Here is a 17229-nt window from a genome sequence, read left to right as displayed (position 1 = left end):
AACAGCTTGTAACAAGTCTGTGTTTTTCCTGCTCCCGGGTCTCTGGGCTCGCTGGGGAGGCTCTGATTGGGACCACTGGCTGTCCAGGGCTGGTTCACAAGTTAAATGACAGAAATGCAAAAGATAAGCCACAGGGCACATGCACAGGCATCTGCTTATGTCATGCCCACTCACACCCTATCGGCCAAAGCAAGTCACAGTGGCCAGGCCAACGTGAGTGGAGCAGGAGCGACTGAGTGTTTACTGAGCCGTGTCCCAACCTATCACATACACACACCGGAGAGTCAGGGCTCGCTGTCCGGGGGTCATAGGTCTGCAGTGACTTTTGTTTGCTTCCTTTTCCTTGTCTAAATATTCTACTTTTTTCTTTTTTTGCTAAAAATGAGTAGATATTACTTGTATACTTTTTAGGAAAGTTATAGTATCTTTTTTTCCGGAAATCTCCAGGACCTGGAAAAAGTCTGTCTGTCTAGGGCAGTTTCGGGTTTAGGAATGATGATTATGCAGCCAGTGTGCTGCCTCTCTCCCACCCCATGCCCAGGGCTGACGTTACTGGTCAAGCCCCGTCCTCTTTCTGGGGGCTCTAAACGAGGTCTTAGAGGGTCCTCCAGCCTTATGATTCTGTGAGAATATTCTCTTATTTAAAAGTCTCGGAATAATGCTGTTGACTTTGAAGGGCTGACTTCGAGATGTGGGGTGTGTTACCCACCGTTCCCCCAGACCAGAACTGTTACAGACACGAGGAAGACATGAGGAGACACGAGGAAGGCCTTGTTTGACAAATGACCCCTGTCACCCAGACCCCTTTTGTCACCAAACAAACAAGTAATAAGCCCCCATCACGTGTCACATGTTGTAACAGAAGAGGGTGGGAGAGGCCTAGGAATGAGGGGGTGATGGAAACAGGGATGCATCTCTGCACACTGCCGTCTGGAGGGAAAGCAGAAACAGGCTGGGTGGTGGAGCACAAAAATGTAGAGCAGAAGCCGCTTACCCTGACCAGGGAGCTAGGGCGTGCACCCTCTGGGTGGTGGGCCAGAGTTTGCCAGGTGGGGGAGAGGAAAAGGGCGCATTTATAAGAGGGTCAATAACACGTGCACAGCAAGAGCATCCTGGACGGGCACACTGTGCTGAGTGCCCGGGAAACTGTGCACCGCACTCCCACAACTCCAGGGGGTGCCCCATCGGTCCAATAAACAGTCACTGTGAGATCTAATCCCAGTTTCCATATTTAATTAGACATGTGACTTATTCTCACAGAGCTCATCAGTAAGTTCTGAGAAGAGATGAGATGATGCATAAACGTTCACTCTGAGTGAAAAGCAACCAGTGTTACCTTAGCATTTATGCTGTGTGCATGAGTTATCTATTGCTGTGTAACAAATAGCTCCAAAATTTAGTAGCTTAAGAAAACCATCATCCTTTCTCATCCCTCAGAGTTCTGTGGGTCAGAATTTTGGGTGGCCCTGCCTTCAGATCTCTGACAAGTTGCTGTCAGATGTCAGCTGGGGCTGCACTTACCTGAGAGCTTGATGGGCCGGGGGATTCACTCCCAAGTTGGCTTATTCAGGTGGTTGACAAGCTGGTGCTGGCTGTGGCTATGGGCCTCAGTTCCTCTCCCGTGGGCCTCTCTGTGGGGCTGCTTGAGTGTCCTCTCAACATGGCTGCTGGCTTCCCCAGAGCAAGAGATCCAAGAGAAAATGTGGAGGCTGCAAGGCCTTCTCTGACCCAGCTCAGGAGACACTCCCGCTATATTGCGTTGACCATATAGGGCCAACCCTGATTCAACGTGGGAGGGACCGCACAGGCCGGAGGGATCCCGGGGGTTGGCTCACTCTGTACCCACACCCAGCTTACTCTGTTGCTCTCCATTCCAGCTGGCCGCGTTTCGCACGCTCCTGTTTTCTGCCCTTGGTGAAGAAGACAGGACGATGGTGAACAACCGTCGCCCCCTGCAGCCCCTGATGAACCGGAAGGTCCGTGCGTCCTTCCAGCCCACAGGAGACGGCGCAAGGTCCTAACCTGATTACGTCCAAGTTAACGGGCAGAATCGGATTTAAAAAGAAGTATTATGTCCCGAGTGTCATGGTCTGATCACACGTCACCTCGAAATTAACGTACAAAGTTAAAAAGAGAGAGCACTGTTTTAGTCAAGGTACTTTTCAGTTGCAAGGAAAACAAATCACTTCAAAGAAGCTTAAGGATGATAGGGCATGGAACCCTGGGACAGAGTATCCCAGGGGACCGACGGCAGTGCACGGTGGCCTCATGGGGCCGAGCAAGCCCCAGCTGACCGAGGTCGTCTGCCCGGCCCTCTCACAGTTCCACGCTTTCCTCTCTGCAGAGGGGCACCCTCTGTTTCCCCACATTCATGGCCACCCTGTCGTTTCCAGGCAACAGAGGCTAAGACCAACATCTTTCTTTGCCATTTCCAAATTCCTGGATGTACCAGCATCCTGGGGCTGCTGTAACAAATGACCACACACTGCGGGAGGGAGAGTGAAATAAACGAAATGCATTTTCCCACAGTTGTGAGACAGAAGTCCACGATCAAGGTGCCAGCAAGGTCGGGCTCTGGCGAGACTCTCTCCTTGAGTTGCAGACACCATGTTCTCACTGTGCCCTCACCCGGCCTTTCCTGAGGGCATGCAAGCACCTTTCTCCTTTCCTCTTCTTCTAAGGCCAGCAATCCTACCAGATTAGGACCCCACCCTTATGACCTCATTTAACCTCAGTTACCTCCTAAAAGCACCACCTCCAAATGCAGTGACGCTGTGGCTTAGGGCTTCAACATATAAATTTGGGGGGACTCAATTCAACCCATAGCAGCTGCAAACTTGGTGGCTTGAAACGATAGACATGTATTCTCTCATTGTTCTGGAGGCCAGAAGTCTGCAATCAAGGTGGGCCCGACTGGCTCCCCCTGGAGGTTCTGGGAGAATCTGCCCATTGTCTTCTCCAGCTCCTAGAGGCACCACATTCCTTGGCTCATGGCCCCTTCCTCCATCTTCAAAGCTGGGGAGTTTTCCAGAGTTGCTTGGTATATGCTGCCATTTAATTGCGGTCACTGGAGGGTGTGTAATTGGTTTCTCCCTGCGGGGTTTTTTTAAATTGTGATGAAATACACACAACATGAAATTACTATCTTTAACATTTTTAAATGTACAGCTCAGTGGTATTAAACACATTCATAATGTCACGCAGCCATCACCACCATCCATCTCCAGAGCTCTTTGCATCTTGTAAAACTGAAACTCTGCCGCCATTAAACACTCACTCTCCATCCGCCTTCCCAGCCCCTGGCGCCCACCATCCTACTTTCTGTCTCTATGAATTCGACTCCTCTGGGGCCCGCATATAAGTGGAATCAGACAGAATTTGTCTTTTTGTGTCTGGCTTATTTCTCTTGCATAATGTCCTCAAGGTTCATCCATGTGGTAGCAGGTGTCAGAATATTCTTCCTTTTTAAGGCAGAATCACGTCCTAATTGAGAATGGCATTTTTATTTTAATAGCATTAAAAACATTCCCTCTGGTAGAGATGCAGCTCTACAAACAACCTAATCATATTATCTTCCGACGTGACCTTACCGTTGGATAAATGGCGAAAAACAGCACAGAAAAATAAGCAAATGCAAGCCTGTCCACAAGGTGTGGTGATAAACTCCATTTCATTCTGGGGAGACAAAGAATAAATAGACTTATTATAGTCCACAAAAATGTCTGAAATCAAAGAGAACCTATGGGATGGATGTGGCTTATTTTGGCAGAGATTTATAGTTTTTCCCCCCATCACAGAACTTCCTCAGGTACCAACAATTTACGGTCTGGCGTTGGGCCATTCAGTGTTCTGGCACCAACTACAGAGAAAGCCGCCCTAAACTTCCTTATACGTGTTCTTTCCTGAAAAGGGGGCACTGCTCCCCAGCGCCCGTGACAGTGCAACGCTTTGTCCAAACACAGCCCAACAAGCTTTCATGTTGGTTCACAGAGGCCCTGGAGGCAGTGTTGTCTCACCTCAGTCTAGGGGCCTGGGTGATGGTGCACGCCGTGGCAGTCAGCGCTGGGTGCAGAACATGGATGGGTGGATGGTTCCCATCACCAAGGACAGGTGGCATCCTGGAGGGAAGGAGATATTTTTAAGTTAGGTTTGGACCCAAAAATATTTCTTGTCCTCTGGGGAAATGCAGCCATTCTTGAGTCTTTATGGAGAGTTTGCTGCAGCTGCTGTAACAAGTTAACACAAACTTAGTGGCCTCCAACAACCTTACAGTTCTGGAGGCCAAAAGTCTGACACGCATCTCACTGAGCCGAGTCAAGGTGTCTGCAGGGCTGGCTCCTCTAGAGGCTCCAGGGCAGAATCCGTTCCCTCACCTTCTCCAGCTTCTAGAGGTGCCCACACTCCTTGGCTTGTGGCCCCTTCCTCCATCTGCAAAGCGCATCACTCCAACCTCTGCTTCCATCGTCATGACTTCTCTCTGACTCTGACCCTCCACTTCCCTCTCACGAGGACCTTGTGATTCCGTTGGGCCCACCAGATAATCCAGGATCATCTCTCATCTCAGGATCCTTCACTTAATCCCATCTGCAGAGTCCCTTTGCCACGGAAGGTCACATATCCATAGGTCCTGGGGATTAGGTCGAGGACAGCTTGGGTCCTTACTCAGCTGACCACACTGTATATGCAAAACCAGAATGTGGCGACTTCCGCCAAGCTGCACACAACAGCCCTGAGGTTGGTCTGCCCTGGGGGTTCATGGAGGGGATAGACTGGGCAAGGCAACAGGGAACCACAGGGCTCAGTGGGGGAAGAGATGTTGGAATGTTCTAGAGCTCGCTATCCTATACGGCAGCCCTCAGGCACACGTGGCCATTGAGCGCTTGAAATGTGGTCAGTGCAACTGAGGGACTGAATTTTGATTAGATGTAATTTTAATTAGTTAAAATTTAAGTGCTACATGTGACCAGCCAATGGCCACCATGTTGGATGCACAGTTCTCTCTCTTGACCTGAGCCTTACATAGGTGTGTACATGGGAGCACAAAAAACCACTGAGGTGAGCACTCAATATTTGTGCCCTTTACACACTTATGGGATGTATATTACACCTCAGTTTAAAGCAAACACTTCGCTGCCCACTTGAGAGCTGAGGTTTCTGAGGCCCTGCAGACAGGACACGAGGCCACCTGGGCTGTCGACACACGCAATTCTGGGAATAAGTGAAACAGGCGCTGGGAATAAGATCAGAGGCACCAGGGTGTACCGACGAGGGTACAGGGCCCACAGAAAGACTAATCAGGGATGTCACCAGGGTCACCTAGTGGAGGCCCCCGACAGACAGTCCTCCCGTGGCCTCCTTCCTTAACTGCCGAGGACATCGTGAAATGTACTGCCACCAGGTAACTGGTCCCACCCAGAGAAGTCAACTCTGTTTACGGAGTCAGGACACGAGTAATTCATTGTCAGCAAAAACGGTTTAAAATAAAATCTGTTTTGGTTCGTAAAAGGATCGAGTTCAGTGGCGATGCCAAGTGAAAGCGGGTTGGCTTGAAGGAGTCAAATAGATGTTGAAAAAGGAATGCGATTAAAACGGATGTGTCTCAGCTCAGCTTTACGCTGACATCCTGCTCACTTAGGATGGAGAATTAAGAGAATGCCCAACAACAGGCCTGCCGCCACCAACAGTAGTCCACACAGCTCGGCCACGCTCCCGGCCAGGCCCTGGGCTCAGTGTTATGCACATTCTCCATCCTCATCCCCTGTGTGTGTTGGCACCACACGGGGCCCGGCCCCAACCCCTCAGAGCTTATGGTACCCTGGTCTGAGGACTGGTGCTTTTAAAAAGCTCCCCCGTGACTGGCCTGTGTGGCCAGGTATGAGCACACAGCAATCCCGTTTATAATGGGTTCACAGAAAGTTCCATGCAAATGTCCCCAGGTTTTGATGGGGAAACTCAGGCTCACTTGGGAGGTTGAGACCTGCTCAGGAGGGCAGAGCAGGAGGGAGCCGCTCCTGGATTGTGGGCCGTCCTGGGGGCCTGCACAGAGTTTGTTCTTGCCCTTCTGATGTGCGCAATTAAATGCAATAAAAAATGCAGCCTCGCAGCAAAAGGACAAAGTCCTGGACTTCACCACTTAGTGAGAAAACTTATCCTATAATAACCTGAAGGTGGATCGTGATGGAAACTCCACCCCGAAGGCACCTGCTCAGGCCTCCTGTGGCTCATGGGGACGTGTCCTCAGATAGGAAGCAGTGGCCATCATTGGAGGGTTGGAGCTGGGGATGGGGGCACAGAGCAGCCAGGCGGCTGTCCTCTGTGGCCGTCCATTTCCAGACGGACTTTGGGCCGAGAAAGGTCTGGGTGTCCAGAGGGGTCTCACAGGCCAGAGAAGGGATGGCAGCACCCTGAGCTCGGTGCCCCTCGCCACACGGTGGTATCACGTCTCAGCAAGAATTCGGGGAAGACAACTTTCATCCTCCTTTTTCCTGTGGACACAACGGTCTTTGTCCCCTGGTGGATGTTCTCTCCTTTGTAAAACTAGCATTAATCCTGAGACCCAGATCCCCCCGGGACCACGTGGAATCTGGGTGCCCTGCAGGGAAACCACCAACCCCTGGGGAGGAAATACCTTGACTGCAAGCCTCACGGCGACGGACAAACAGCAGGCCGGGCCCTTCCACACCATCCTGAGCGCGGGGACATCAAGGTCAAGGTCTGCGGGGCTACTGGCTGGATGGCGTGCACTGTGACGGGACTCAGGACTGTGTGGTGGGGTTTCCGGCCCAGTGTTTAAAGTTCAAGCCTTCCTCCCTTTGCTTTCATGCTATTTTCTCGTTTTGTAAAAATGCAAATGTGTGAGAGGCCTTGCTCCCTGGGGACAGACGGCCACCCGCCTCGCCTCCACGCACGTCCTGGGGTGATTGACCCGAGAGCCAGAGAAACTCACTGGAGTGGCTGCAGGACTCACAGGGCCCCTCCACACTGCCCCCCAGGACAAACTCGACAGTTCTTAGGTGGGTGCCCCTGCCCACCTCCCCACCCCTCTCCCTGTTGCCCATTCTGTGCGGCCAGGAGTCCAGCCCCTTCCCACCCCAGGTCTCCTCGGCCGCTCCTGGCAGGCCTGGCCATCCCCACTCTCCCCCCGCCTGACGTCTGCTCCTCCTTCTGCCCTCAGCCAGAACACCCACTCCTCCTGGAGGCCCCCCTGGAGTCCCCAGATGGCACCTGGGGCACTGCTGTACCCCAGCAATAGCGGGGTACCTCGCTCGGTAGAGCTTGTCCCTCCTGCCGAAGGGGGCCCACTGACCCCATCTCAGTAAATGGTGCCTCCACCTACCTAGCCTCGGGGTGCCCCCTGGGAGCCCCTGTTCCCTTATTCCCTGTACCCCAGGCACCAGTGGGTCCTGTTGGTGGCACCCCCACCCTGCTGTGGATTCCAGCTCACTCACTGTTCATTTTTTCTGCTGCTGCCGCCAGGCTGCCCCATCTCTAGCCAGAATTACACCCTGGCTTCCTGATGTCGCCACTCCTTTCCAGCATCTCCCTGTTCCCACCTAATCAACTCTTCTCTTAAGAGTGCAGGGATTTTGCGGGGGGGGGGGGGGGAATGTCAACTTGACTATCTGCTTCGCTGTTTAAAACCAAGGCTTCCCGTTACACTTGGAATTAAGTACTAGCTCCTTCTGGCGGGATCTGGACCCCCAAGCTCCTATCCATGGTGACCTCCACACGTGGGGCTCCCTGTTCCGATTGCTGTCCCCACAGCTATTCTCACGAGCCACCCCTCACCGTCAACCTCCTCCTCTGCCCTGCCCGCTGGCCTCCCTGCCGTCCTTGGCCCGCCATTTGGATCTGGGCCCTCACTGCTGACTGCAGCGCTCAAGCTTGTTAGCTTGCTTCCCCCGACAGGGTGGTGTCCTTCTTGCTCACAGCAATAAACATTCGTTTGGTGGAAACTAAACGAGGTGCTCCACCTTGTAGAGCTCAGTGTTCCTGCCACCCCTAAGTCCACGTGGCGTGCTCTTGCCTCAGCACTTAGGCCTTGCTGTTCCCTCTCCTGGGAATGCCCTTCCCCTCTTGCTCTGCTGGCAAACATCCTTCTATCGCTCAAGGCTCAGCCCGAGAGCCTCCACTTCTGTGATGCTGTCCTTGGCGCCACCCCGGGAGTGAACCTCTCTCCTGAGTTCTGCACGTCCTGCTGACACCTGGTGTTCAGACCCATCACGTATTGTCAGGGGCTTGCAGGTCACCCAGGGGCTACGTTTTCTTCTTCCCAAGCTAGGCACGTGTCGAGTGATCACTAATTAATAGATGAGTAGATGGAAGAAAGGCAAGGTATTTGATGCTTCAGGTTACATAATCAAAAATCCACTTCAAATCAGGGAATCCGCTGACTCTCATCACTGAGCAGTCTAGAGAAAGTGAGTGACAGGGAGCAGGCATAGAGCAGTTATGGAGCAGCGTGGAGAAGGTGTGGAGCAGCACGGAGCAGGTATGGAGAAGGTATGGAGCAGCACGGAGCAGCACGGAGCAGCAGGGAGCAGCCCAGGTTCATGGGCTCTCACAGGAGGAGCCATTGCGTAGGGCGGTGAACAACATCCTCCCAGACATTTCTGAAATACAGAATCGAACTCGCGGCTCCCAGCATCTGCCTTGGCAGCTCTGAGCGCCCATCCCTGACCTCGTGTGCACAGCATCTCCCTCACAGTCACTGTGCCCAAAGCTGAGAGGAAGGGCAAAGGGGCCCAAGCAAGCAGCTCTGAAAGCCGTGGCTGAAAACAGCTCAGGTCTCTCCAGACTCTGCAGAACCACAAGGGCTGCTTCCGGGGCATGGGCGCCAGTCCCGGCACTGCTTAGCTCCGGGATGTGGAGCGCAGGATGGGCTCTCCTGGCAGTCCAGGGCAAGCGGCAGCAAGCTCAACGTGAGAGTCAGCTCGTCCACACGCTTACTGACACACAGGTTCAGCTGACACTTCTGAGGCTAAGCAGGAGAAATGGCTGGCTCCCAGGTCTGTGGAAATGTCGAAATGTATGTCAACAGGAATAAAAGCTCTCCTGTTTCCTCCATACTAAAATGTGTTCACCAACTGCAGCATTGAAGATTAAGACTGTGTATTTTTTCAATGTCAAGATTATTCTGTCAGAATTTCCTGTGTCAGTTTGGGATTTTTTTTTACTAGCATTGAAACAGAGGAATTATTTTTAAGCAAAGTGAAATCTTCTGAACCTTTTTACTGAATTCTGGAACTTCAGAGGGGGCCACCCTGCAGGTGTTCAAGGCCCCGGAACACATAAACACAAATGAAAGGTGTGGACATCAAACAACAGGCGTACCACGTGGGCTTTTCATGTATATCCACCTCACCTCATCCTTGATTTGTTTTATTACTTCACCACAAAGCACACAGCTGCACTCCAACTCAACACCCCACAACTATTTATGGAACACCTCCTACCAGCATGAACGGTTATCGTGCAAGACATTGAGATCCATCAGTGAACGAAACTCCAAGGCAGACCGAGCCCTGCCCTGGTGGGGCTTCATCAGCAGGGAAGATGGTGCAGACAGTGGGTGCAATAAGAAAGTGTGGAATAACTCTTTGACATCAGTATTAAAAGGATCTTTTCGGACACCATGTCTTCTCAGAGAAGGGAAACAATAGAAAGAATAAACAAATGGGACTTCATCAGACTAAAGAGCTTCTTCAAGGCAAATGAAAACAGGATTGAAACAAAAAAACAACCCACTAACTGGGAAAAAATATTTGCAAGTCATATATCTGACAAAGGCTTAATATCCATAATATATAAAGAACTCTCACAACTCAACAACAAAAAATCAAACAACCCAATCAAAAAATGGGCTGGAGACATGAACAGACATTTCTCCAAAGAAGATATACGGATGGCCAATAGGCACATGAAAAGATGTTCATCATCGCTGTGCATCAGGGAAATGCAAATCAAAACTACACTAAGATATCACCTTACACCCATTAGAATGACAAAAATATCTAAAACTAATGGTAACAAATGTTGGAGAGGTTGTGGAGAAAAAGGAACCCTCATACACTGCTGGTGGGAATGCAAACTGGTGCAGCCACTATGGAAAACAGTATGGAGGTTCCTCAAAAAATTAAAAATAGAACTACCATACGATCCAGCCATCCCACTACTGGGTATTTATCCAAAGAGCTTGAAGTCAGCAATCCCAAAAGTCCTATGTACCGCAATGTTCATTGCAGCATTATTTACAACAGCCAAGACATGGAAGCAACCTAAGTGCCCATCGACAGATGAATGGATAAAGAAGATGTGGTACATATATACAATGGAATACTACTCAGCTGCAAAACGGAACAAAATCATTCCATTTGCAATAACATGGATGGACCTTGAGGGAATTATGTTAAGTGAAATAAGCCAGCGAGAGAAGGATAATCTGTGTATGACTCCACTCATAGGAGGAATTTAAAAATGTGGACTAAGAACAGTTTAGTGGATACCAGGGGAAAGGTGGGGTGGGGGGTGGGCACAAAGGGTGAAGTGGTGCACCTACAACACGAATGACAAACATTAATGTACAACTGAAATTTCACAAGATTGTAACCTATCAATAACTCAATAAAAAATAAATAAATACAAAAAAAAAAGAAAAAGAAAGAAAGTGTGGAATATTCTAGAGGTGACCAGGCTCAGAGAAAGCAAAGTGGAGGCAAGGAGCCAGGTGCCAGGAGCAGGGTAGCCTCACTGAGGAGTTGACATCTGAACAAAGATTTGTGGGAGGTGAGGGGGTGAGCCATGCAGATACTTGAGGATGGTTCTAGAAAATTCCAGAGCAGCTGAGAGACCAGCCTGGCTGAATGAAGTGAGCAAGGGGCAAAGTGGCAGGACAGGAGGACAGAGATCTGATCAGAGGGGACAAGATGCAGGGGGCCTTGGGCGCCACGTGAATGTGAGGGCTTAGCTTGGAGGGCAGGGGGAGAGCTGCAGGGCAGGTGCACACGTCACTCGTGTTCCTGAGGTGAGACGACACAGGCAGACTGGCAAACCACCCCGGGCAAAACCAGGCCACAGCAGGGGTGAGAGAGTGGGTGGCCAGAGACTTCGTGTTGACTTCCAGTCCTACCGGCTGTGGGACACGAGAGAAAGTGGGTGTCAGGGGTAAAGCCAGGGCATTTGGGGCAAACCCTGGAGGACAGGGTTGCCCTCTGCTGCCCTGAAAGGCTGGGATGGAGGTTTAGGGGGAGCAGGTGGTGAGATCTGAGCAAGACTGAAGACCACCCATCCCGGCACCTCTGACTTTGTCTCAGTTGCTTTAAGTTCTGAGACCGTCTGGGTTCTCCTAACCAAGCTGTCCAGCCACACGGCATGGGGAGCAGAGGCAGCCACTGTAGGTGTCCACTCGGGGTAGAATTGGCGACGGGGACAGGACAGATCGTGCCGGAGCTCCCTCACCCAGCTCTTGCAACTTCCTTCCTGCCGGCCCCAGCTGGCCACTGGGAGCTGGCTGACCACTCTGAGCTACCTCATTCCCCGTACTCCCTTCACTCCACGATTGAGGAAAAGACAAGGTTCGAAAAGGCCCCGAGGTGGCCAGTCGGAGGAGGGCGGTGACCTGGGTCTGATGACCTGCACGCTTGCATCGATGTCTGCAGGGCCCATTGTGGAGGCTGCCCGGCAGGGCCTCCGTTCCTCTGCAGGGCAACGTCGCAGCCTCACCCAGAAGCTGATTCCTCAAGGACACGCTTTCCCCAGCTTCTGTGGCCTTTGTGTCCCACTCATCTCAGAGGCGTCCGCAGGGAAGGCCAGCCTCTCTACGGAGCTGGGCAATGCAGGGCCGTGCAGGCGTTCAGAGAAAGGAACACTCTGCCAGGAACGTTGTTTGGGAGGGTCGGGCGGGCGCTCCCTGCCCCTTGCAGAGACTAACATGAATGGCATCGGAGAGAGGGCCCAATGCAGAGACTGCCACACTTTTTTAAATATCTCAGGACTGGTCTGGGGGCTGCTGAAACAAAGTACCACAAAGTGGGGGCCTTTAAAAAGCAGAAGTTTATTCTCCCACAGTTCTAGAATCTGACATGGGAAGTCAGGTCCACGTTCTCTCTGAAACCTCTACCGGAGGCTCCTTCCTCCCTCCTCCAGCCTCTGGTGTCACTGGGAACGCTTGGTATTCCTTGGCAGCATCTCTCCAGTCCTTGCCCCCATGATCACTGTGTCCTGTCTTCAGGTGGCCATTTCTTTTTTTTGTTGTTTGAGGAAGACTAGCCCTGAGCTAACTGCTGCCAGTCCTCCTCTTTTTGCAGAGGAAGACTGGCCCTGAGCTAACATCCATGACCACCTTCCTCTACTTTATATGTGTGACGCCTACCACAGCATGGCGTGCCAAGCGGTGCCATGTCCGCACCCGGGATGCGAACCGGTGAGCGTCGGGCCACCGAGAAGTGGAACCCGCGCACTTAACCACTGCACCACCGGGCCAACCCCACGTGGCCGTTTCTTATAAGGATACCAGTCACACTGGGTTAGAGGCCCTTCACTTCAGGATGACCTCGTCTTAACTAGCCACATCTGCAACAGCCCCATTTCCAAATAAAGTCATATCCGGAGGTACTGGGGGTTAGGATTCTACATATTGTTTTTGGGGACACACTTCAACCCATAACCATGGGATAGGGCAGAAGCCACCTCCCAAACGAGCCCACACAAGGAGATGCAGATAGACGCCAAGAACCGAAGCCCTGACCGCATATTTTCCATGTGAAAAAATCAGACTCAGACCAAAATGTTCACCAGCCAGTTCCAGCTTGTCAATCGGGCCTTTGGGGATTCCCCAAGAGGACCCGTGAGTCCCAAACCCAGACCCCTGCTGGAGGATCCTATTGGTTTAGGTGGTCAGTGTCCAGGGGCGGTTATCTGTGGCCAGAGACTGGCAGGGCCGTCAACACCAACTGGCTCCAGGGCCACAGGGTGGGCTGGCCTGTTCTCAGAGAGGGGTGGATGCCAGGCGAGTGCTCTTGGGGTCCACTGTAATGTCGAGTGATCACGGAGAGGGGGGAGGCGCATGGCAGCAGACAAGAGAGATGAGTTTCCAGGGGCTCATTGCTGCCTGACACAGACATTCCTGCCACTGAGACCCAGCCCGGACAAGGGACCACACCAGGACAAGGGACCGCTGCACCTCACAGGAGCACAGAGAGTGTGATGCTAGAATCACCATTCTCTCCACGTTTCCTGGACACATATTCCAGCCCCTGCTGGGAAAGAAAGTCAGAGAGTGGAGGCCCAGCACCAGCCAGCCTGTCCGCTGGCCAGAAGGACACGTTCTGGTTGTGCACTGATACTAGCCGAAGCTCCAGTGGGGATGGGGCTTCACCATCGGCCCCTCCTACCTACCCGGGGGGCCAGAGTTGACACCTGAAGAGGAAACTGAGGCTCTGAGAGCTGGGTGGAGTCCTCCTGGAGCCCATTATCCACAGCACAGAGGCAGGATTTGAACCCAAGGCATCTGGCTCTAGGCTGAGCTCTTTTTCGCTTTTTGGTAAAATTCCACATAACATAACATTAACCATTAACCATTTTAAAGTGGACAATTTAGTGGCATTTAGCACATTCACAATATTGTGCAACCACCCCTGCTATCCAGTTCCAAGACATTTCACCACCCCTGAGATACACTCAGTCCCCATTATCAGCAGTCCCCACCCTCCTCCCCCAGGCCTGGCAACCACTAAGGTATTTCTGTCCATGGAGTTACCTGTTCTGGACATTTCGTATAAATGGAACCATACAATCCCATGTGTCTGGCTTCTTTCACTGGGCATAACGTTTTCCCAGTTCTTCCATGTTGTCGCATGTGTCAGTGCTTCATTCCTTTGTATGGCTGAGTAATAGTCTATTGTTTGCTTACCCCACTTGCTATTTGTCCATCTATGTGCTGGGGCAGGCCAGAACTCTCCAGCCCTGTCTCCTACTATTGCCTCCTGTGTAATCTCCAACAAGCTGGGCACCCTCTCTGAGCACATCAGCAAGGCCAAGCTTACGGACAGAGCTGAGAAACGACGTGTCACCCTAAAGTGGCCAGTGCCTGCAACATAAGCAAATTCTTCTTCTTTTTTTTTTTTTTTAACTTACTTGAGCCCTAAGTGAAAACTCCAGCTCTGTAGTCTCTAACTTTGCTTCTAACCATCACTCAGAAATTCCCACGTGGGTTCGACCTGGAGTTACGGACACTATTACCATTTCCACCATAGGAACTTCAGAAAGTTGGGTGATCCTGCTGAGATTTTAATGAATCTGAAAATATTCTGTGAAGGAAAGTCACGAGTCCTTTTTCTCCACAGAATGGGGATTATTCCAATGAAGGGCAAGGAAGCTGCAGGGAGCCGCCAAGAGCAGCTGAAATAAAGCTCTCTTTTAACCAGAAGAATCCACGTGCTCGTCAGCCTGGTCCGGGAGGGCAGGTGGCATGATCGCTTGTGTAGGAGCCACGGTCAGTATGGCTGCAGCATCACAGCTACGATTTAAGGCCTGCCCTGGGTCTGAAGCTGGGCTCAGCCACTTACTGAACTTACCGAACTGCCTTATTTCTCCAGCCACAAGTAGGCAACACCAATAGGGTCTAACTAGGGTTGTTGCAGGAATTAAATGACATAAATATTCTTAAGTCCTGGCCCAGGCTAAACACTCAACAGGTGGTCACTATGCACACACATCTGCTCAGAAACAGAACTGAATTTCGGATATGGCCAAGGGCAGTCCCACCTTTTCAAGCACGCAGACAGGAAAAACTAAAGGTCAAGCACAAGAAAAGCGTGGCTTTTAAAAACAAATTATCAGAAGAAGAAAGGACACTTGCTATGTGAAAAGAACACAAACATTTCTCCCCTCAGCCTGAGAACAAACACTGCAGGCAGCCACAAGATGGGGGAAGCTCCCACATCAATGAAGGATTCAGCGGGTCCGTTTCTTCCTGAGAAAAAGAATGAGTTCAAAAGACAGGCAAGGATCTAATAGGATGATAAACACTCAGGCCGTCACTCCTGCATTTTGCAGAGTGAATAAACCCCAACCTTTGGGCAGAAAGAAGACCTCACTGCAATTGGCAGACAGAGAATTGTGCAACTTCCTCCCATTCTGATGCTCAGCCTCCCTGCTGCCCCACTGCGGTTGCTGCAGATGAGACATAAAATAATGCAACTTAACCTGGTCGGACAGGGCAAGCTGCCAACCTCCCCATTTGGGCGCTCTGGGAGATACATGCACCTTACCTCATTTAAACCTCGGACGAGCACCATTACTTCCCCATCGCACAGATGCGGAAGCTGAGGCACAGGCTGACCCATGGCCACACTGCTAGAGCTTCCTTCTTAAGGCAGCCACTAGCTGCTCCGCACACATCTAAGGTAGTGCGATTCTGGGTAGGCTGTAACAGCACTGTCACCGACCAGGGCAACCAAATGCAGGAGAAAAACATTTCAAACACTGTAGGATTTGAGCCCACTGTCTGTCAGAGCAAACGGTCTGTCTGCAAAGCAGAAAATCGCTCTCTGTGTGTGTTTGGTGAGTTTTTTTTACCTATAGAAACAACAGTCTCACTTTAAGTTAAACACCTTGGTGATGACTTTTGGTTGGGACATTTGTAAGAGACATTGAAGCCACTGCTGCTGTTGAAAGATTTTTAAGGCCATTCAAGTCTCCCTGGGCAAGGGGACCAAACTTTTCTTTCCCAGGGCCAAAAACAGTTTGTCCCTCCCTACAAAGGGCATGAGAGACCAAGCCAGGTGAGCAGAGGGGGACTTGCAGAGGCTCCTATTTCACAAAGAAGAGACGCAGACCAGGGTCAGGAGTGGAAGGTGCAGTTCGGTTCGGAAAGAGAGGCAGAACCGAGAGGCTGCTCACGTGCTCCGCGGCTAAATTTTCTTTCAACTTTGGGGATCTGTGAAATGGGGCTTCTTAAAAAGATTAACGATGGAGAGGGAGTATATGGTCACTGTAGAAAGTTTAGAAACAACAGGGAAACATAAAGAAGGAAAAAAGATGTATAGAGACCCCCCTGCACCTGGAGATGGCTGCGGTTACTGTTGAGGTGTATTTTTCATCAATTTTCCAGCCATCGTATAGACACTATTACTCCTGCTAGTGGCTACTATTTATTGAGTTGTTCTTTTGTGAGAGACACTGTCCTAAGAGCTTTGTATGTGTCAGTTTATGTGTATAGGCACTATTGTTCCCATTTTATAGCACATGAAATTGAGGAGCAGAGAGGTGCAGGGCCACCCACGTGCCTGCTGCTGGTATGCAGTGGGGCTCAGGCTGGGACTCAGGAAGTCTGACCCCTGAGCCCACGGTTTATACTGCTGCCATGAAACCCCCCTCCACGTTCTCTGCCTGGCCCAGCTCCACTCCTCCCTCCCCCCGCGGTTTATAGAGATCTGTGCAAGAACAAAAAGCTCCTTTTGTCCATCCACCAGTAGATGGCGCTCTTTGCTAAGACTAGAGTCTTGGATTTTGGGTAAGGAGTTTTAGGACTTCATTCAATCTTCATTAGGAAAGTCTGAGATGCATATTTATCAAAGCAAATTTGCAGGAGGAAACCGAGGATGTTACCGTATGAAAACCAATCCATGGTGGTGGTGAAACAGTGGGATCTTGGGATCCCGTGGGATCTCAAACACACTCCTGGGATGTTGTCACTCTTTTATCTATTAAGGTCTCCCTGCAGCTTCCCAGGAGCCCCGCAAGGGAGGCGAAAACACTCTACATGCACCTCCACCTCCCTTGTTAATTCTCACCCCGGGAAAGTCAGATTGGACCAGCCTGGTTCCTTCTGACCGGCTCTCTGCGCCCTCGGAGTGTCCTTGGCTTATCACGGTTGTCATTTTATGCTTCCATGTGCGATTATTGATGTCCTCTCTCTGTCGCTGGAGGAGGCACTCACTGTCGTGTGCCTGGAGCACGGTGCCGTGGCTGGCACAGGGGACACACCTGCATGTGTCAGCTGCCAGAATCCAGGTGGAGGTGCTTGGGACCTTGCCTTAGAGCTTTGCCAAATGATCGCCTTCCATGTGAAATCAAAATCTGTCCTGAGATTGTCAAGTCTTGGCTGCTGTGAATGACAGAAACAGAAACAGTCTACATGGAAATAAACCACAAGAAGGGTGGCAGAATGAAGAAAAGTGACTAGAGGTTCAGGGGTCCTCAGAAGGACAGGGTTCCAGCCCACTTACT

At 51.2% G+C, this 17229-nt stretch overlaps 1 protein-coding gene across 3 annotated transcripts in view; it reads left to right on the top strand.

Moving 5' to 3' along the window:
* CA5A (carbonic anhydrase 5A) overlaps positions 1-3625 on the top strand; it is a 37019-nt gene extending 33394 nt beyond the window's left edge. Inside the window, exon 7 of one of the 3 annotated variants that reach the window (XM_070500171.1) lies at positions 1878-3625. In XM_070500171.1, the coding sequence (XP_070356272.1) occupies positions 1878-2021 (144 nt within the window). In that variant the 3' untranslated portion in view covers positions 2022-3625. The remainder of the gene's footprint in view (positions 1-1877) is intronic. The other 2 variants (XM_070500172.1, XM_044761399.2) reach the window with 2 other exon arrangements.
* Positions 3626-17229: the final 13604 nt, after the last annotated feature.

The sequence above is a fragment of the Equus asinus genome, chromosome 28, assembly GCF_041296235.1.
Source record: "Equus asinus isolate D_3611 breed Donkey chromosome 28, EquAss-T2T_v2, whole genome shotgun sequence".
Taxonomy (NCBI): Eukaryota; Metazoa; Chordata; class Mammalia; order Perissodactyla; family Equidae; genus Equus; species Equus asinus.
The sequence above is the reverse complement of the archived record's forward strand: the minus strand, read 5'-3'. Positions and strand labels throughout refer to the sequence as shown.